Source organism: Barbus barbus, assembly GCF_936440315.1.
Source record: "Barbus barbus genome assembly, chromosome: 9".
Lineage (NCBI taxonomy): Eukaryota > Metazoa > Chordata > Actinopteri > Cypriniformes > Cyprinidae > Barbus > Barbus barbus.
In genome coordinates this window covers 31310992-31333655 of record NC_136737.1, presented here as the reverse complement: position 1 = coordinate 31333655, position 22664 = coordinate 31310992, and the positions used below count along the sequence as shown (strand labels likewise).

Below are 22664 nucleotides of genomic sequence, written 5' to 3'. Positions count from 1 at the left end.
GCCCTAAGCAGATATAATAAAAAGAAATGACCATTAACCAAAATACAGAATGTCTTCCCTTCAATGTATTTATTGATGTACTGAACAATAAAAACTAAATTACAAATTTTCAAACACAAAAGAACATGTACATCTTGTTTTATACTTATTTAAATATTTAACATAAAGACAGTCATTAGCACAAAGAAAACTGAAAAAGTTCAACTAAAGATTCATGCACACATTATGCAGTGGATTGCACGGCAGAAGCTCACGAGGAGAGATGGGAACACCACGGGAAAGCTCTCCATCTCAGCCTCAAGGAGCTCACCTGCCACATTATATACCAAAATAAACAAACTTAAACAGTCAGCTGTTAAATCTTTAACGCATGTTTTAAAACAAACTATTTTAAAGAAAAAAAAAAAAACATGAATTTTTTTCCTGTCATCTCTGTAAAGTCACGTTCACAATGTCACTCACTCAGACCTTGTGTGTTTTGTTTGTCTTGAAGGAGACCTGTAGAACCCGGTCCCCGAGCCGGTACCCATTCAAACTGGCGATTGCTACAGCAGCCTCATCGTAGTTTGTCATGGTCACGAAGCCAAATCCTTTGCATTTGTTTGTGTTGAAGTCTCGTATGACCTTTACATTAGTCACCGCACCAAACGGGCCAAACATCTGCCAGAGGATGTTCTCGTCAGCATCCGGTGCCAGATTATACACAAAAATGCACCAGCCTGTGCCGGCGTGACCCGGGAGATTGATGCCTGCCAGGCTGGTGACCCCGTCAATGGTCATGGGTGAGAATCTACTGCCAAAAACAAACAAAAACTGCATTTCAGCTAAAACGGCAATAAAGGCTATTTTCTATGCTAGTATGCCGCCAAACATCTATACTGTTCCTTCAGGAGCGTGTAACACCCATTTACATCTATAAAAATATATATTGCATTAATTTTATGCATCGTTAATATTTTTTTTATATTTATTTTAAGAAAATGCAGATGCAGACAGTGTAAATTAGTGTTAATGCAGAGTCTTGAAAGGATCATTCATGGCATTGAGCTCAGGCTGATCTGCAGTGATGGATTCAGTGATTATAAAGTGACGGCAATGAGTAATTGTTTCATAATTTTCCATTCTGCTCAAAGGAATGTTTAGTCTGCTTTTTAAATTTGGCCCAGAATTCTCCATTTCAAACAACAAGCGTCTCTGTGATAAAACTAGTTTAGTGAGATGAAACAGCGCTGACATGCTTCACAGAACTGATGCTGAAAACTAGAGAAATCATTTGTGTATTAGGCTTTTCGATCCACAAATCACAATCATGGATGTACTGCAGTAAAGAAAACATGGTACTTAGCCAGAAATGTGCTACATTCATATTGAAAGCTACATATAAATAAATAAATAAATGTGTAATAATTTAAAATATACATTCATTAATATATAAAGTAATGGAATATAATTAATATTTGTTGTGAAGCTATGGAAGTGTATTCATTTCATTTGTTTTTGTGTTCAAACATTTTCCATAATTTCCATAGTTTTATAGAAAATGTATTTAGCAGAATATTGTATAAGTTCTGACATTTAAAGTAAAGGTTTTTCCTGCGTAGAGAATTTGAGGCGGTTTTCATTTATAATTAAATTAGTCTTAAATCTCGCTCTTTTGTAAAAATAATAATAAATAAACTGAGATAACAGCATCGTGAAATCAGTATTGTGAATCGTATCTCATTGCAAGTTGAGTGAATCATTAGATCTGTATCCATTAGACTTCCACGTCGTGTTCTGTACCCAGCAAACCCAGAGAAACATTTCTACACATGAAACACGAAGCTAATAAACACTATTACAGCAGTATAGTTTTGGGGTATTTTCATAATAATGCATGTTTACATGAGAAATGCTAAGCAATTAGCTTAATATAAAAGGCTACAAATAAATTATTTTTTAAAAATCCACATTAAATCAATTATTTCAAACACTTTTAAAGTGAGATTTAAGTTAAATTGTAGTATTAATCTTACAAAGAGCCCCCCTTTAGCAGTTATGTTGCATTTAATTTAATGTTCAACAGGTTTTTTTTGTCAAATGTAACTTGATAATTCTAGCTTTCTTCAATATTTATATTGAATCTATATTCAATAATATACTTATTAGAACACCTAAAATATGTTGCATGTTAAAGTGTTTGCTTCTGCCAGTTAAAGGGTGGGTACAATGTGTGCACACGATCAGGACGGTACCATCTCCGCATCATTTTGAGCCAGAAAAACCCTGATGCTGCAATTTATACTCCAAAGAAATGTGTCAATGTAATTAAGTACAAGCCTGCAAAACATGGCTGTGTGTTGAATGAGAAGTTCATGAGCTTAAGATTATTTGTTTAGCACATTTTCCATCTGCCGGTTGTTTCAGTTTCACTTGTTTCAACTTAGTATTTAAAATACAATGTAATTTATAATGACTACTGTAATTTAGATTTGTTGTATACCATTCTACATTCAGGTTCGAAATAGTTAAATTTAGAGTTTATTTTGATGGGAACTAAAATGCATGTTTTCAATATTTACTAGTTTATCACTAATCATAAATCTCTAAAATGTAATAAAATGTGATTTACACAACTGCTTTTCTTTAGTTTTTTACTTTAGCAATGCAATTTTGACCCAGTGAGACTCGTATACTCAGAAAATATATCAGCTAGAATCAATATTGTTGCTTTTTGCGGTTCATAGTATGTACGATACTATGAAAGCAGTTAGTCTGGAGCCCTGCCATTTCTAAAATCACCAACTCACTGCTTTAATAGACTTCCCACAAGCAGCAGCTCAAATGAACGTACCTCTTGACTCCATATGCCATGTTGAGCAGATTATCCAGCCTGAAACACACAAACAATGAAATCACACTCGAGTCAAAGTCAGTTCCAGCGCAGCGAGTGTGTGTCAGCGGGTACCTGAATCTCTGGGCCTGCTGCGCCAAGGGTCCTGGGTAGCGTCTGTTGGGTGACTGGTACAGGTGGGACAGCAGCGCCTGGCTGCTCTTCTGACTGGGGTTGTTGGCAAACTTCACCGTGATTGGCTCGGTGGCACCGGGTGGTTTCTGTCCGTTCAGCCCTTTAATCGCCTCCTCAGCCTCAACACGCCGGTCAAATCGAATGAAGCCCACACCTCTGGACACACCTGAACAAAAAAAAATACTGTAAATCTGACTAGACTAGGATCTGTTTTATTGGGCTAAACTAAAAAAATTCCATTTGGGGCATCACTAGTCACTACTCGCATCATACGCATAAATATATTGTTAAATTATTATATTCTTTCACAATGATTTTCATGGCTAGATGACAGATGCCATAGTTTCAAAGTGCCCCTATAATGGATTTCTGAAAATAACATTTCATGCAGTGTGTAACACAGCTCCTGCAAAGTTTTAAATCTGAAAGTGCACCGTGTATAAAGTTATTGTCTCTCAAAAGAAAGAGTCGACTCTGAATCATTGAAACGAGTCATTTTTAAAACGAATCCATGTCATCATGAAACATCAGCATATTGCCCGCCCACTTGTTGGTCTTTTTTGTTGGTCTTAATGAAAATAAAAATTCATTCTTTGCTCTAGGTGGCAGTAAAAATATCTGTCTCCCCAGTAACGCTGTACACAAAGCAGCACTGCCCTCACAAACGCAGCTTTTATTATGAAATGTAAATGAGACCAATCGGACCAATCACCGCAGATTAGCGTCACGCAAAGGAGGGGTTTGGAAAAGTAAATCATTAAAAACAAATCATTTGGGAATCGTTGAGCAAGTAAGGTAAAAATAAATGCATATTATAAGACAATGAAAGTGTTTTTTTGACCTTGCATGCTTGTCAACCTGTTGTTGGGGACTCCCAAAACCAAAATATGAACCTTTCATTACCCATAATAAGGGCACTTTAATATAAAAGATCTCACCTGTGACCTGATCCACGAGGATCCTGGAAGTGATTATGCGGCCGTACTGAGAGAAGAGCTGCTCCAGCTCTTGCTGGGTCATAGTTTTAGGAAGACCGCTCACGTACAGATTAGCGTCACGGATGGAGGCCGAACTCGGTCGAGCAAACGACACCTGCTCACAAACACAAAATTAGTACATGCAACACGAGCACTACCTGTGACGGCAGCCTCACTTCGGACAGACCTTACCTTGATTGTTTTAGTCTGCAGCCGGAGACCATTTAAAGTGTTGATGGCCTTCTCTGCATCTTTGGGTTCTACATAGTTCACAAAGCCGTAACCCAGACTCTGACCTAAGCACACAAACACTCAGGTGAGGATTTATGAGCACTGCAGTGCATTATGGATCTGACCATCACAGCATCACAGTGAGGTGAGCTGCTGATGGTGACATGTATAAAGCCTCCATATGAGAAGCATCAGGGTTACTGCAGGTTACTCAGGTCTTTTGAATCCTTTGAATCCTTAACATAAGTGTCAGAAGTGGGCCTTATTTGACACCACTGAGAACTCAAGCGGCATTTTTGAAGACTTTCTTTGCTTAATGTCTAATAAAAATTTGACATAACCGTTAACTTCTATGAACCTTTTGCTTATGCAGCGGTTAGAGCCTCTGAAGAATGCATTTGTAGACTGTCTAAAAACATTAGTACTTTGTGCATGATCCAGCCGTGCAAACTGGAGCTTTAAATCATTTTAAACAATGCTGCGCTAAATCCAATTTGCCACAATTGTTTTTATATTTACTATGTACTGTATATAAAGTTAACATTACCTGTTTTTTTGTTTTGTTTTGTTTATTATTTGAGAAAATTATTACCATGCAGTGCACAGACATATACACTCAAGTCATGTTTTTAACAGTTTCTTCATTTGTGAAATGCAACAACAGGATTACAGTATCAAGAAGTTGCTATCTGAAATATCATTTATATTTGAATTTAGGGGTGGGCGATATAATTAACAGGTAGAGATTTTGAACTACCATTTCTATCATGCTCATGTGATGTTGCTATGCCGCATTAACTGCGAAAACTTGTTTGCATGTGCTTTAAGCATTGCGTTTAAAACCAAACAATCAGAAGCAAAAGAAAACTCATTTTACTGTATGCATGCACTGTCTGAGAGACTCTTCCTGAGGAAGAAAAAAATAAAAATAAAAAGAACGAACAGTTAAAAACACATTTGCATGTCAAAATGCCCATCTTTGAAAGTATCCTCATAAACAGTAATTTAGGTCTTAAGTGAAAGTGAACAGCTGAGAAGGAAAATGCATTTGTAACAGTATATTGGATCTGAGCAGCTCTTAAAGTGACAGCAGTCTAATATTCCTGCTGTCTGTCATTCATGTTAATCAAACAACAAAAGAGAAAATATCTCAATGCTCTTGACTAAATCACTTTTTAGTTTCTTATTCTTATTTAATTGCTAAGCATTTTCTTGTCTTCTGTGAGATTCTTTTTTTATTTTATTTAGGCTAGTATTAGTTTGTGATATTGACACTTCTGACAAGAATTATACATTTTCTGGCATATCAAAAAGAAAGGCCTTATTTAAAGCAAAAATAACTATTTTGTGATGCATGTAATTATAATTAAAATTACTCATATCGTGATATAAGATTTAGGTCATATCGCCCAGCCCTAACTGTATTTATATATTTTTTCCTTTGTATTAATTTTAAAGTAATGATTTCTAATTCTGTAAATACATTTTAGTTGCAGCATTATTTTTTATCTAACTATGCTTAAGTTTAATAGTGTGATATCAGCATAAATACCAGCCATTGGCCACTCTGCTCTCTAATATCATCAATATCAATCAATCATAAAAGCCCTATTGGTCAAAAATCATTAGAGACAGCCATGAATACCAGTGATTTTGTCCCGCACAAGTTTGCAGGACTCGATCTCTCCGATGCTGCCGAACAGACTCTTGAGCTCCTCCTGCGTCATGTTCTGTGGCAGGTAGTTCACGATCAGGTTGGTTTTACTGTCCTCTGTACCGTTGGACATCTCCACAGGTGACGAACAGTTGTTAGAGACGCTGTTGGGACCGTTGCTGGTGGTACAGCTTGGCCCGTTGGACATCTGCGTCTCCATGGCAGCGATCACCTGCTATAGATGCAAACACACACAGAGTAAGTGAAAAACAGGAACACTTCAGGTTATTTAAATATGTAAAATATAGTCATATATTAGTAATAATCTGTCCACAGTCTGTGTTCATTTTAAATAAAAGAGTGATTTGTGCACCGTTTCCTCAATGCGTTTTAGATTTAATCAACAAAATCTGTTCATAAGTAATTAGTTTTTTCTAAGTGCAGTGGCTATGGTATACGTAAACCTACCAACATCCGTCACCATAAATTATCACGAGTGGAAAAAAGTTTGTGTCGTGTAACATTGGTTAATGGAAACGCTGTCATTTCGCAATAGTTTTTAGAAAATAGAAAAATAGTTTTTTCGCAAAAAAAAAAAAAAAAGTTTAAAAATATCACAAAAGTTTTGTAACAGAAGCACAGCTAGTGTCAGTAAAGATTACGGTGACTTTTACCTTCGGTGAAAAGGGTAAAAGTCCTCTATTGCTAGTCCTGTGCAAACAATATGTACATACATATTTCATTTCCTGTTTAAAAGTAGTTTTACACAGTTTTTCAAGCGGCGTGTAAATAGAGTTACATTGTTGGTTACAGCATTTACTTCCTTTTTATTCATGCTTTTATTTTCATGTAGGCCTATTTATTTTCAATTAGTTTATTCTTGTAAGCGCCTTAATAGGATTACAGAATCAAGTATATAAATGAAACAAATTGTTTATTTGAAAGATTTGTGGTTTTACAGGACCGTGGAAATGGTACTTTAAATCCTTTTAGCAGGCTCCTCCCCTAGGGGTGTGCAATAATGGAAAAAAAATGGCAAAATATATCTCAATATTTTCTGAAATTAGTCGATAGTGATAATTAGACGATATTTTGCGGAGCATGTGTGTGTGCTGGTACTTTGGCAGGTTTAGGACTGCCGTGGACAACTGACTCCCAAAGCCGTTGATGTTCTTCATACTCTGTGCTGTGATTAGTTTGCAGGAGTAAGAGAAATTAACTTTTCCCAATAACTTTAAATTGAATTTTACCTTTAATGGCCATTTTTACCTTCAAGGCCAATTTTCTAACCAAATTAAAATGTATGCATCATATTTTGTCAAATTTAAATCAAATTCAAATATAGGGCCATTACCAATCAAATTAAATCAGAATCAACCAAATTTGTGCTTGCAATGATCAGAATCTGCATCTGAAGTGGCATTTAGATACATTTACACAGGCTGTTTAATGCAGGACTTGAATGTAGTTAACCTGCATTTACAAATGCATAAATAATGTATGTTTGTTTAAAACACACTTAATACTAATATTTGAAATGATTTTGGGGAAAAAAGGGAAAATAGCCTATACTTTTAATATAAACCTAAATCGCCAATCGGTGGCAGCAAATCACTGCATCAGTGAGTCATTGAGACTTTTATTTATTTAAAAGTTTCATTTGTTTTCAGTTGGCTTTGTTTGAATCTATTTTTGTTGATAAAGCAAAAACAGAAATTGTGTAAAAGACAATAAGTCTTACTAATAATAATTAAGTCACTTATTATTAATATTAACTGAATTCATATCAGTAGTCATCAAGATCCAAGATCGATACCATCAGAGATAAAATTGTAAACATGCAGCCGTCAGCTACAGTATCACATCAGATGCACTATAGATCCCCTGAGGAACAACTCCACTCATTCTCTATAGGAGAGGAAGAATTGTATAAACTTGTTAAATTATCTTATACAACAACATGCATGTTAGACCCCATTCCATTTAAACTACTAAAAGAGCTGCTTCCAGAAGTCCTAGATCCTCTTTTGGCTATTATTAATTCATCACTGTCATTAGGATATGTCCCAAAAACCTTCAAATTGGCTGCTATTAAGCCTGTAATTAAAAAAAACACAACTTGACCCCAAGGACCTAGTTAATTACAGACCGATCTCAAATCTTCCTTTTCTGTCACAGATACTAGAAAAGGTAGTATCCTCACAATTATATTCCTTCTTAGAGAAAAATGGTATCTGTGAGGAATTCCAGTCAGGATTTAGACCGTATCATAGTACTGAGACTGCTCTCATTAGAGTTACAAATGACCTGCTTCTATCATCTGATCGTGGTTGTATCTCTTTATTAGTGCTACTGGATCTTAGCGCTGCATTCGACACTATCGACCACAACATTCTTTTAAATAGACTAGAACACTTTGTTGGCATTAGTGGAAGTACAAGTGTAGTATGGAGTACCTCAAGGCTCAGTAATAGGGCCGTTACTTTTCACGCTTTACATGTTACCATTCGGAGACATGGTGTTAGCTTTCACTGTTATGCTGATGATACTCAGCTCTATATTTCTTCAGTGAAACACACCAAATTGAAAAACGAATGGAATGCATAGTCGATGTAAAAAAAAAAAAAAACTGGATGACGAGCAACTTCTTACTGCTAAATTCGGAAAAAACAGAGGTGTTAATTATCGGACATAAAAACCTCACATGTAATAACCTAGGTGTGCTGTTTGATAGCAATCTTTCATTTGAAAGACATGTTTCTAGCATCTGTAAAACTGTTGTTTTTCCATCTCAAAAACATCTAAATTGCGACCTATGCTCTCAACGTCAAATGCAGAAATGCTAATTAATGCGTTTATGACCTCAAGGTTAGACTATTGTAATGCTTTATTGGATGGTTGTTCTGCATGCTTGATCAACAAACTACAGCTGGTCCAAAATGCAGCAGCTAGAGTCCTTACTAGAACCAGGAAGTATGACCATATTAGCCTTTGACCATATAGTTCTTTCAACACTGCACTGGCTCCCTATCAAACATCGTATAGATTTTAAAATCTTGTTAATTACTTATAAAGCCCTGAATGGCTTAGCTCCTCAGTACTTGAACAAGCTCTTATCACATTATAGTCCTCCACATCCACTGCGTTCTCAAAACTCTGGCCGTTTGATAATACCTAGAATATCAAAATCGACTGCGGACGGCAGATCCTTTTCCTATTTAGCGCCCAAACTCTGGAACAATCTACCTAACACTGTTCGGGAGGCAGACACACTCTGTCAGTTTAAATCTAGATTAAAGACACATCCGGATCAGATGGTGGATCGGCGCTGGGAGATGATGTCTGCAGCCTTGATCGTCGGCGGAGGCCGGACACCTGGATGAGCCCCCGGGGACATATCCCCAGTGAAGAACTCGACTAAAAATACAATAAAATAAAATAAAAAAAACTAAAAATATAATAAAATACCTAACTACATAATACTATTATTGTTAGAAATTGCAACAATATAAAAATAGAAATAATACATTTATACATTTAAAATTAATTAAATCAATAAATAAACAATAATATCCTGGCCCCCGACTGAGTCTGGTTTCTCCCAAGGTTTTTTTCTCTATTCTGTCACAGAGGGAGTTTTGGTTCCTTGCCGCTGTCGCCTCTGGCTTTCTCAGTTGGGGACACATAATTTCTAGCGATTATCATCAATTTGATTTCACAGATACTATTTAAACTAAACTGAGCTAGACAATGACATCACTGAACTCAATAATGAAATGCCTTTAACTGAAAATTGAGTGTTTAATCTTATTATTATACATTACAGACACTCTATCCTCCAATTTGATACTGTTAAGTGCTTTGACACAATCTGTATTGTTAAAAGCGCTATATAAATAAATGTGACTTGACAATATTACCTATATCAGATCGTACAAATATAAAATACATACTGGGGTATCTTTGACCCCTTATCCTGAACTTTGGGAGAACTCTAAATGTATTTTAATACGGGGTGAAAACGTGCACTCTAAATGAGCTTGCGCAGTAGTCTAACCTACATCTCTGTGCACTCTCTGGGTGTTTTTGCGATATACTAGATAATGTCAAATCGCATATCATTTAAACAAGAATTATGATATTATAGATAATATATTGCACACCCCTAATCCTCCCCCTAGTGGTTGGTGTCAAGTATCATATTACATTTACAACAATATTTTCTAATCAAAACTTTTTCTAATCATGACAAAACATTGTTGGAAAGGTGCGAGTCTCAAGATTCCATATTTGGTGGTTATTTGTGATAGAAGTAATATTGTAACAGGAATTTATAGATTTGTGATGGGAAATGCATTAAAAAAAATCTATGGAGTTAGGGTGTTACCTGGTGGTTATTTTTGGTATACTGCCTAAACAAAATCTCACAGGAACCTCAATTTTTGTAATATCAACTTCAAATTTTGAACATATCTTTAGACATACAGCTTTGATTTTATGGCAATTTTAGATTCAAAAATATTTTGTAAATTATTTACTTTATACAAAATTAACTGTACCATATATATTCTTTATAGTCAATTTAAAATTCTTTATTCTTAACACTTTCATTTTACATGCTTTCACTTATTGTTTGTCTTGAAAATACACATAGGTCTACATTCCAAAGCATTCTTCAATTACAACCATTTAAGTTTGGATCGTGCATTTTCACATCTGTGTATACTGGTTGACTAGTGATGGTTTAATTGGTTTTATTTTGTCTTGATTTCCCAAATTTACGTATATTGCTTTCCATGTTTAATTGTGTTTTAGGTAGGCCTACTTTGCCCAAATAATACTGTATGTAAGGGAAAATCCATGGGTGTGCATTACAAGATTTGAATGAATGCCACGGAGGCAAGAAACCAGTCTTTTTGGCAACAGTTCTTAGATCTAGCATTCTACTCAATTTAAATCAGACACAGATGAAGTAGTTTTAAAGGATAGAATGTATTTGAATGAATTAACAGAGAGAGAGAGAGAGAATTTTGAGTTCTCTTTCGTTTCTTCTTGTGGTTTAAAATCAGATTAATTTGTGACATCTTTGTTTTTTTTGGGTGTTATCCCATAGAATTGTCACTACCGAAACATGACATCATTGTTTCGGTACGGTAGTGACAAAAGGGAACACATAATCCTCATATTTGGGGGAAATCAACCATTTTAGCACTGTTTCGCCAAAAAAAAAAAAATGTATTTTAGTACGTTTTAGTAGTGTTTTGGTATGCGAGTTAAAGTTCTGTAATGTGATGTGTTTGCTACCAAAGCATTACTGTCACTACAGAGAATGTGTAATCACTACCGAAACATGGGATGTTTCGTCAAAAATAAAAGTATACAGAAATATCAACTAAGATGTTATGATAGTTTTGGGTTCAATGTATAACCAAACTAATGAATCCTTAACTTTGACATCAGGATGATCGACTTTTTGCCTTTTACAAAGAAAAACTGGATTCAAAATACAGCAAATATCATAAATTACAATATTTTTAAATATGTAACATTGATTTACCTCTGAAACTTTAATAAAATAGGCAAAACAAATATTTACATCTAGATGTAAGCAAAATCTTAATGTGTCAATATAACCCTTCTAATTAAATTATTATTACGATGTTTCGGTAGTGACAAATTTGAGGAGAGGACATATTCCAAAACTTTCTGAAAATATAATGAGAATTAACTGCACAATTACTAGAAATGTGTACCTTGGATATTATACAATTTGCATACATACAATTTTTTTTTTCAAGATGTTTCCAACTCTGATTTTGGACCAATTCTGTAGAGTGGTCCATACTAATTTTTCCCAGATCATTCTAGCATTGCAAACTTGCCATCGCAACCTCTTCATCATCAAACTAAATGAGACAACTAAACATACAAAAGGCCTTTGGTTACTCCGTTTATCTTCTCTGTTGTACAATGTGTAGTGTTTTTGCCAATCAGCGCATCGCCATGCCATGGCATTTTAACACATTTTTGCTTATGTGAAGAATGAGGTTTCAAAAGTGGATATTGGGACATGAGAAGTACAAAGCCTTCTTTACATATTACATAGTGTAGCAACCAAATGTTACATGCAATGTTTCATTCATGGAAATGATTCCGAATGAGAGGTATGTGAGCCTACCACGAGATTCAGTTTCAGTTTAGGTTTAAAGCTGCTGTCCGTAGGTTTTGCCTCTTTGTCGCCATCTCTTTTTGAAACCTGCAATTGCAGTTATTAGCAGAATTATTTTCTTTAAGTGGGTTGTGCCTCAGCGCGGATGAATCTAATGTTTTGATGTGTGGCTGTCAGTCAATGCACCGGAGTAAATACTGTACTTTGGAATCACAGATTCTACGTCTTTGAAGTATGACCCAAATAAGAATTATCAAATTAGTTTACACAAAGGTGGCACAGAAGAACACAAAAGTGGCATGCAGGTATATTTTCAGACATTTACATTTATTCAGTATCGCATTTGCATTCCCTTAATTTTTAATAATTTTTAAAAGCCGTCACTCACTTCATTTCATCGCAATCTCACAGTTCCATTATAATCAACAAAGCTCTCTACACTGCACAACGAATCTCTTACACTCTCTACACTTTGTTATAACAAGAGGATTCGTGAGCTTGCATAACTCAGAACTGAACAAAACTCCAGTCATTTTGAGCAGTGAGTGGATTCTGATTAACATTGCATTCAAGGAATCAACAGATATGTCTGCGATAGGGGTCGACCGATATGTGTTTTTCAGGGCCGATGCCGATACTGATTATTACAGACCAAGTAGACTGATAACCGATATATTGAACCGATATACATGTCTGGTGTAAAAATGAAAATGAATGTCAAAATTAAGAATAACAAGGGCTCTGACAAAAATGGCCTTCCCTAGTGTTGGTTGCACTTCTTACTCTTGTCTTCCCCCATGCATCCATCTACAATAAGGTTAATATATAAAGAGAGAGTTAAAAGTGGGGCCACTGTATGCTTCATGATTAAGCCTATGAATACTAAATACTAAAGCTAAACAGCTTGGGGAAATGCAAGTATTTGGCTTCAATAATTTACATGTTAGAAATGTATGTGTAATAGCATAACCTCTCATAATTCTTCATTAATTATTTTCGGTTGACTAAATCAACCGAATAAATGTAGGTTATCTACAAGAGGGGACTATTCAATTCATCATCTAATGCATATCAATTGATTAATTTAAAAAGCGCAATGTATATAATACGTGTAAATAATTGAATAGTCTTCATAGCTCCACTGTAGAAGAAGTTGCGAAGAAGACCGCAACTATTTTAATGAAACTATAACACTAATAGCCTGTTATAGGCTCACTCGGTTCAATAGCCTATTGAAATGTCTCAATTTCCGTCATCCTAGTCTTGGCCTATGTGACAGTAACTTAATCTTGGCCTATGTGACAGTATCTTAATCTTGGCCTATGTGACAGTAATTTCCATTAGTTTCCATTTACAGTGCAGTGCAAATGAAGGCATAAAACATTAATTTAATTTATATTTTAATCAAATGAGAGTTAAACTAATGGGCTTACTATTAAAATTAAAACGTGGAAGAAATAGCGTATTGTGTGATTGTTCTTTTTAAACAAAAGTTGTAATAATTGTAGTAGTATTAGTAAATAAACCAAACTTTGTTTCTGTAGCCTATTTATGATATGTCGATCGTTTTACTCAAACGAAACAGTCAAATGGCTCATGAAGTAACTCTCAGAGCAGTTCTGGGGATGATGTTCATGTATTTATGTCCTCATTTAGTGACATGGCAGATGCGGAAAACACCGCGAGCGTCGCGCACTTCAGTGTGTGTGTGTGTGCGCGCGTGTCAAAACCGCGCGTCTGTGCCTTTCACATATACAGAGACACGCCGAACATGCAGAATTCATATTTAAATAGTCTTTTTGCAGCTTAATGTTTACAGATAGTCCATATTGTGAGTCGATTTAAGTGTACTGACCTACTTTTAATTAATTCATCCAAACTTTGACTAATTCTGTGTATTATACAGTAAATGCTATTTATATGACTGGATTCCGCGATTCCCCCTGCGTTTCCCCCATCTAGGAAACCATAAATAGATAATTTTTACAACTTCAGTGTAGTGGATTGTAATTTATTGCAACTTGTGCAAGGTCTGCTGCTGCCTTTGAGAGAGAACTGATGCGTGATGAAGCAGCACCAGTTAGCAAGCGCTTTCGGTGTGAGAGCGCCTTTAGTCTTCCACGTTGATTGGTCGGACTCCTGACTCTCAACAAATCAGATGCGCGGTGGGCGGAGACTGCTCTAGGCCACAGAGTGGTGAGTTCTGACAGGCTGCATCAGAGCCAAATAGCGCGTTTCATAAATAATTTTATCGGCACATCGGTTTTGAAAATGACCAATACCGATTATCATAAAAATGCTTAATATCGGTGCCAATAATCGGTCAGGCCGATAATCGGTCGACCCCTAGTCTGCGATACATTACTCAATGCTGAAAACAGATTTGCCCTGATATTTCTGCACAGTTGTCCAACAAATACCCAAAATCAACACAGCTCTAGGATGTGTGACACGGTAACAGTGGACTGACAGTGATGGAAGAAGAAAAAAGTCCCACAAACCCCAGTCCACGGCTCGGCTGCCCACGAGCCACTTCTCAGAAGAGAAGCCACATCACACAGCCTGACTGCCATGATGGCTGGAGAGGACGTCTGCAAACAAGAGCACAGAGTCAGTCACTTACACATGCACACTGCTCCACCATCTGTTCCCTACTTAGGGAAACACTGCGACTCACACACACTCATGAGTAATGGAGAGGCAGGCAGCTCACTCAGGCCTCTATTTACCTGCAATGTCTTAGCACAAAAATGTTTAGCAATATTAAAAGGTGCTGTATGTATTTTTTTTACTGTCCTAAAGCATAAAAATACCATATGTTTGCAGATATTTAGGAAGCACGCCAAGATCACACAAAACAAGGCTACGGTCAGTTACTCTACTTTGTAATGTGTGTTCCGTGTCGGAATATCGGTTTTTGTTTTGGTCTGTGTGACTCCGCCCACTGCCAGTTTAACCAATAGTATTTCAACACCCCTGTGGGCTGTAGCACAATGCCGGTTTTGTTTAGTTTGAGCAAACTGTGAGTTTTCGGGTTCAAGAAGATGGGTTGGTTTTGAGCGGGTTTCGTCACCATGGTATCTTACGCTACAGAGCTACCTTGCTCCAGAGCAGGTTTTATTCTGGGTTAGAGATCGCAAACCCAAACTGGACCAATCAGCTGTGAGCAAAGTGACATATCTGATGCAATGAAGCCACTCCCCCATACAAATTAAAGCAGTTTACGGTCAAAGAATTTTAGAGAAAACTGCCCAACTTTTGCAGCTACTTATATTTATATTATATTAATTGCAATTGTTTATAATTCATATAATATATTCATAATTTAATAATTTTAAGCTTCATATTTAAATTATAGCAATATTAAAATTATAGATATTAAAATATTATAGCAATATAGATAGCTAGCTAGATAGATAGATAGATAGATAGATAGAGATCAGCTTTAATATATAAAACTTTTTAAAATGACTAATTTAGCTTTTGAGCTCTTTGTGAAATTAAATATAAATTCAGTTGTCTTTACTATCACTTTTTATCCATTTAACACATCCTTGCTGAATAAAAATATAAAAAAAACAAAAATTACTGAACCCAAACTTTTGAATAGTGTATATTGTAACATTTTTTTTTTATTTTGAATAAACACTGTTCTTTTTAACTTTTTATTTCTCAAAGTATCCTGAAAAAAAAAAAAAAAAACAGGTCCCAAAAAATATTAAGCAGCACAACTTTTTACAACATTGATTAGAAATGGGCATATTATAATGATTTTTGAAGGATCATGTGACACTGAAAACAGCTTTGCATCACGGGAATAAATTATATTTCAAAGTATATTATAATAGAAAACATTTTAAATTGCAATAATATTTCACAATATTATTGTGAAATAATATTCAGTATTTATCAAATTGATACAGCCTTGATGAGCCCAAGAAACTTCTTTTTAAAAAAAAAAAAAAAAAAAAAAAAAAAAATTACTGATCCCAAACTTTGTGTATTGTACTGTAATAATGTTTTCTCAGGTAACCTAAAATGTACATCAGTTACATCAAGGGTCAAATCAAATATAAATAGCACATTAAAGTTAAAAGTCACACACTTTTTTGTGCACACGCTGTACAGGTCTGGTATAAAGAATGTTTTTGCTCAGGTGCCCGAAATGTCCGCCCAGTAGAGAAAAGGTTTGCTCAGAAAGAAAAAAAATTAGAGGGTGTCTCAATTCTCTCTTGGTTGGAGGGGTAGCCCTTCAAACGAAGATTTCTCGGGACTACACTTCAAACAAAGGGGTCTGGAGCATACATCAGCAACATGGCTGCCCGAGTGAACAAAAAGACACATCAAATATAAGCATTTTTGTTATTTATAAAGATTTGAATGAAAAAGTAATCATTTGTTTTATGTTCCATTCAATCGTGTGTTCATATTTACGGTCATGTTATTCAAAAAAAAAAAAGTTTGCAAAAAGAAAAAAAAGAGAGAGAAAAAGAGAGAGAGAGAGAGAAAAAGAGAGAGAGATGAAAGTTGCGTGAATGCACGTCTGTGTGTCTCCCTTTACAATGAGTTTACTTCAAAAAGCAATTTTATCCTCTCGTCGTTGCTGGAAAATATAATGTAGTGATCCAGTATTTAAACTGTTATTAATAAAAGCCGCGGGGCAGCGTTGACGGGTTTCTTTGCTCCTGGACGTTTGAGCTGCACGATCTCCGATATGTGTTTGTTTGTGTCAGTAAGCAGAGCATTAATAATGCACACCAGTATAGGTGTGTGTATTGTAGGAGCTAGATGATGTATGTAATGTGTGACGGTATAGTAGTGGTGTCCCAATTCTTAGGGGGATATTTTCACCCCTACCCCTTGAAACGGTTTCAAGGGACAAGGGGTAGGTGAAGGGTTACAAATTCACAACATTTAATTTTACATAAAGGCACATCCTGACAGCGAGTGAGTCTCCATTAAATTTCACTTGCATATCAAACAGACAGAGCACAATAGAATCGCAGCTCTATAATTGCAATCACTTTTGATGTACGAGGTGTGTTTTTTGTTGATAATGCACTTCGGTCATCTTGAACTGATTAGAATGTCGTGAAAAAGTTCATTTTTTCTTGCAAGTTATTTCAAAAAGTGAAACTTTCATATATTTTAGATTCATTGCATGTAAAGTAAAACATTTCAAAAGTTTTTTTGTTTTAATTTTGATGATTAGAGCTCACAGCTCATGAAAATCAAAAATCTGTATCTCAAAATATTAGAACATTTACATTTGAGTTTCAGTTAATGACCATCCCTACAGTATAAATTCTGGGTATCTCTTGTTGTTTGAAACCACAATAATGGGGAAGACTGCTGACTTGGCAATGATCCAGAAGATGAACATTGACACCCTCCACAAAGAGGGTAAGTCACAGAGGGTCATTACTGAAAGCTGTGGCTGTTTACAGAGTGCTGTATCAAAGCATATTAAATACAAAGTTGACTGGAAGGAAGAATTTGGGTAGGAAAAGGTGCACAAGCAACAGGGATGACTGCAAGCTTGAGAATACTGTCAAGCAAAGCTGATTCAAACACTTCACAAGGAGTGGACTGAAGCTGGAGTCAGTGCTTCAAGAGTCTCCACGCTCAGACGTCTTCAGGAAAAGGGCTACCAAGCCACTTCTGAACCAGAGACAACGTCAGAAGCGTCTTACCTGGGCTGTGGAGAAAAAGAACTGGACTGTTGCTCAGTGGTCCAAAGTCCTCTTTTCAGGTGAAAGTAAATTTTGCATTTAATTTGGAAATCAAGGTCCCAGAGTCTGGAGGAAGAGTGGAGAGGCACAGAATCCATGTTGCTTGAAGTCCAGTGTGAAGTTTCCACAGTCAGTGATGATTTGGGCTGCCATGTCATCTGCTGGTGTTGGTCCACTGTGTTTTCTGAAATCCACAGTCAACGCAGCCATCTACCAGGAAGTTTTAGAGCACTTCATGCTTCCTTCTGCTGACAAGCTTTATGGAGATGATTTCATTTTCCAGCAGGACTTGGCACCTGCCCACACTGCCAAAGGTACCAAAAGCTGGTTCAAATTAGAGGGCTGCATTGGGATTGGGACCCGCGGGACCCAACGCAAATCTCGCGGGAGCGGGCGGTTTGAACTTTGCTGCGGGCGGGAATGGGCGGCTAAAAAAAAAACACTGCGGGATCGGGAGGTAACCTAGCGACATGATGTCATTGTCAACAAAATCAAAGTACTTGAAGTCTAAAGAAACGCGCGGTAGCCTAAGCGTTTAGATGTCCCCGATAGCCCAGGCTATATTCATCTTCCCTACCAGTGCGTCAGAATACATGCAGGTCAGGGAAAGGAACAAACATGAATCTCTTTAATAATAGCAATACAATACTTTTTTTTTTTTTCCTGCGGGACGGGAGAAGACACAAAATCAATGCATCTCTATTATAGTGCGGGAATAAATTCTCAGAGTTTTGCGGGCGCGGGCGGGAGTGTAACACACGTTGCGGGAGCGGGCGGTAATGGTCAGAAATTCGGCGGGCGCGGGCGGGAGCGGGATGAAGAAAACAGTCCCGCGCAGGGCTCTAGTTCAAATGACCATGGTGTTACTGTGCTTGACTGGCCAGCAAACTCACCTGACCTGAACCATAGAGAATCTATGGGGTATTGTCAAGAGGAAAATGAGAGACACCAGACCCAACAATGCAGATGACCTGAAGACCGCTATCAAAGCAACCTGGGCTTCCATACCACCTCAGCAGTGCCACAAACTGATCACCTCCATGCAACGCTGCATTGAGGCAGTAATTAAAGCAAAAGGAGCCCCTACCATGTATTGAGTACATACAGTAACTGAACATACTTTCCAGAAGGCCAACAGTTCAATAAAAAAATTTTTATTGGTCTTATGAAGTATTCTAATTTGTTGAGATAGTCTCCCATTTAACAAAAACCCACCAATTCACTAAATCATCACAATTAAAAGAACCAAAGACTTAAACTACTTCAGTATATGTGCACTGAATTTAACAATTTACAAGTTTCACAATTCAGTTGAATTACTGAAATAAATTAACTTTTCCACGACATTCTAATTTATTGAGATGCACATACATATACACATATATCTCCACTGCAAAACCTAACATTCAAGCAAATATTTATACTGCTTTAATTGGATAGATCCTTCCTAAGCCCAAATCCACATTCCCCTCTCTAAGCATTAAATGTCATGCTATAGAGCAGGGTTCCTCAAATCTTACCCTGGAGGTCCAATCTGCTGCAGAGTTTAGCTCCAACCCTGATCAAACTCACCTACCTGTGATTTTCTAATGATCTTGATCTCTGATTAGCATGCTCAGGTGTGTCTGATTAGGGTTAGAGCTAAACTCTGCAGGAATGGTCCAGATTTGAGGACCCCTGCTATAGAGGCACCTGGTGGCCTAAATTGGTACCACAAAATATATTTAATTTTCCAATTAATTGTGATCCCATTTGAACTGATATTTATTTCTAAATCCCAAGATCAATCTTTTTCAATTTATGCACAAATAAAAGCGTCACCAAACATTATTTGTAACAAGCTTCCCATCTGATAATCAATTATCTTTAAAAATAGTGTATTTCATAGCACTTGTGGACAGAGAAATTACCCACAGAACCATAAATCAAGTGATCACCAAACTACAGTCAGAAAGGAGCTCAGAGGAGAATAAGTGGAGTTGTGAGCTGAGATTCAGGTGTATTCCACCCAAAAATGAACAAACGTCTTTATTCATTCATCCTCACTTTGTTTCAAATCTGTATGACTCCAAACATAAGGTCCATCACTGTTTGGACCATAACATGTGTCAAATATTTTTTGTGCTCCACACAGGAAATGACGTGACTGAGTAAACGGAAGTATTAACAGCAATGAAGGTATTAAAACGACCACTGAAAACGGCGTTGTCCTTAAATGCATTTACACTCACAATTAGGAGATTAAAACAATTATTAATTAATACTGTAATATCACTGGGTATATATGGTGGCTAAACTGGATTTATACCTACATCAACTGAAATTAATAATCATGACAAACCAAGAGGAATAATTGCATTATCCTGCTGTTGAAAGATTAAAAAGCTCAAAACAGATTCCAGCTCAACGGCAGCGACTCCATCTGAAAGAGCGCAGGGTGATACTCAATATTCACTAAACCTCCTTGAGAGACTTATACACTATTAAAATCACTACAATTCTCATAATGTTGTTTCAATAGCATTTACATATTAAAACACATTACGTTTTATAAAGAACCAAAAGACTAGCATCACAAAAGTGATGCAATAAGCAAGTATGAGTAAACATGAGAAAGTTTATTCATTTAAAAACATTGCTAAATTAAACACCGGTCAAAAAACTATTTTCTAAGAATCTATTCAATTTATTTATTTGAAAAAAATAAGTCTGTGGCACTAAAATAATTCAGTAAAAATATAGTGGTTTACAACTTTACTCTTTGGGTACATATAAATGTATTAAATATTCTTGTGCTCATTTTAGAGATGCACCAAATTTTAATTTGTGTATGTGCTTAAATTTCAGGTCTCTTTTAAGCCTGCTCCTAAAGGTTAGTGAACACCACAAGTTTCAGATGTCCCCCTAATCAAACACACCTGATTCAACTCATCAGCTCATTAGCAGAGACCCCATGTCCTGAAACAGGCGGGTCAGATAAGGGTGCAGTGTCTGGGTCCAGAATCAGTGATTCACATTTAACACACAAACACTCGCTCAGCTCTTGAAACACAAAGTCACATCACCACTGATGGAGGGTGAATTAATGCCACCTATAAGCACTCACAGTTGGAGCAGACATATACTGCAACGCTTGTACATAACAGATGTTAAAAATATATATATTAAAGACTAGGGGTGTAACAGTACACGCATTCGTACCGAAAATGTTCAGTAGCACGGCAAATCAAGCCTTGGCACGACCAAACCAATCAGAAAGTGACATTGTGAAAGATTATTGGAGCAAACACACAAAGGCAGACAGACACTTGCCAAATCTCAATCATGTGGACCGTGACCAGAAACAATGGACGAGTCTGCCTGAACTATTCAGGGCCTGCGAGGTCAGAGGTCACAGGCGAATCAGCTTCACGAGCATCAGCCCAGATAACCGACAGCTAAACTCTATTATAAGCTAATAAAACTGACAAAAACAGGTAAACAGACGCGTACACTGCTACACAAGTAAGTGTAAAAACTTCAGACAAGTGTACGTCGGTAAAGACAAACCGGATGATCATTTTACGACGTTACTAAGACCTTAAATAACGAGTTCGCAAACAATTCGCCTTTTCACAGAAACAGCGCGCGTGTAGAAATATAATAAGACTGTAAACATCAATTACTGTAGGTAAGTTAATTTACACAAGTGTAAAACACGCGCCGCGTCTTCATTCGCCGCCGAAACAAACACCGATCACCCGAGAAACGCTAAACACAACATACGAGTGAAAGAAAGCGTCTTTCTTACCTTAATTCGGTTTATAAATTAACGGCGGATGCTGCGCGCTCACGCGTAAGGCGGGCGATGGCGGGAAACGGCGGCTCTAAATAAACTGGCACGTGCTTGAGCCAATCACGGAGCGCCGTGGCGAATCTGTCGCTCGAGACTGAACAGTGAGAGGTCGGTGGCACGCGGGGAGCGGGACCTTTGAGGAGCCGCAGGTGCTGCGGATCAAGGTGTGATGACGAGCGCGTACTGCACACTGCGTACTGCTGCGGGTGGCTACTATACGAGTGCGTACTACACCAGAGGATCTCATCTCTTGAGGATGGTTCTTCCTTAACGACTTTAACATTAACGGGGGCTTGGGGCAAAAATGCCCCCAAATTTAAGATAAGGAAACAAAAAATGCACAATTAAGCTAAATCTATTACGATTAAATGAATGAAAAGTGTCTAATTACATTTCAAATAGAATTGCTCGCGTTGCATCAGGTTTCTTTTTAGGCCTTGTTTGCAGCGTTGAGTTTTATAACCAATCACACACATTTCCGATGAGTTTATGAATGCGATGACCAATCAGAGGCGTTAACATTCTCTTCTATTCTGAAACTAACTATTCTATTCGTCACCATTCTCTTCTAAAGTGAATGTTCTGTTCTGAAATTAACATTCTATTCTGGGCTGCGTTTCCCAAAAGCATCGCAAGCCTAAGTAGATCATAGAAGCATTGCCCCCAGTGGTCTCTATAGGAGCATCTTACCTTACAATGCTTTTGAGAAACACAACCCTGGTCTGTTTTGAATTTAACATTCTGTTCTGTTCTGAAATTTACATTCATTTCTGTTCTTGTCTGACAGTAACATTCAGTTCTTTTCTGTTCTGTTTTGTTCAAAAGTAAATCTGATGTTCTGTTCTACACTCTGTTCTGAAGTTAGCATTCTGTTCTGTTCTGGAGTTAACATTATTTTCTGTTCCATTTAAAAGTTAACATTATGTTCTGTTCTATTAAAACAAAATACCATTATTCTGTTCTGTTCTACTCTGAATTAACATTCTGTTCTGTAACACGAGAGCGCATCCATGTAATGGATGTGGATATCTTTGCTCTCACACAAAACTGGATGCATAT

The 22664-nt window shown here is 36.8% G+C and overlaps 1 protein-coding gene across 2 annotated transcripts; it reads right to left on the bottom strand.

The window, feature by feature from the left end:
• Positions 1-45: 45 nt before the first annotated feature.
• Positions 46-22053, bottom strand: LOC306874681 (ELAV-like protein 2). Of its 2 annotated transcripts, XM_079424887.1 has the most exons (8): positions 21561-22053; positions 14540-14629; positions 5861-6104; positions 4177-4280; positions 3946-4099; positions 2948-3173; positions 2834-2872; positions 46-793 (listed from the first exon to the last, which is right to left on the bottom strand). In XM_079424887.1, the coding sequence occupies exons 2-8, from the start codon at positions 14609-14611 to the stop codon at positions 463-465; spliced, it is 1170 nt and encodes a 389-aa protein (XP_079281013.1). In that variant the 5' UTR covers positions 14612-14629; positions 21561-22053; the 3' UTR covers positions 46-462. The 2 variants fall into 2 exon arrangements, with proteins under 2 accessions (XP_079281013.1, XP_079281014.1); XM_079424888.1 differs by lacking the exon at positions 14540-14629 and having other exon boundaries at positions 21561-21830.
• Between the last annotated feature and the right edge of the window lie 611 nt (positions 22054-22664).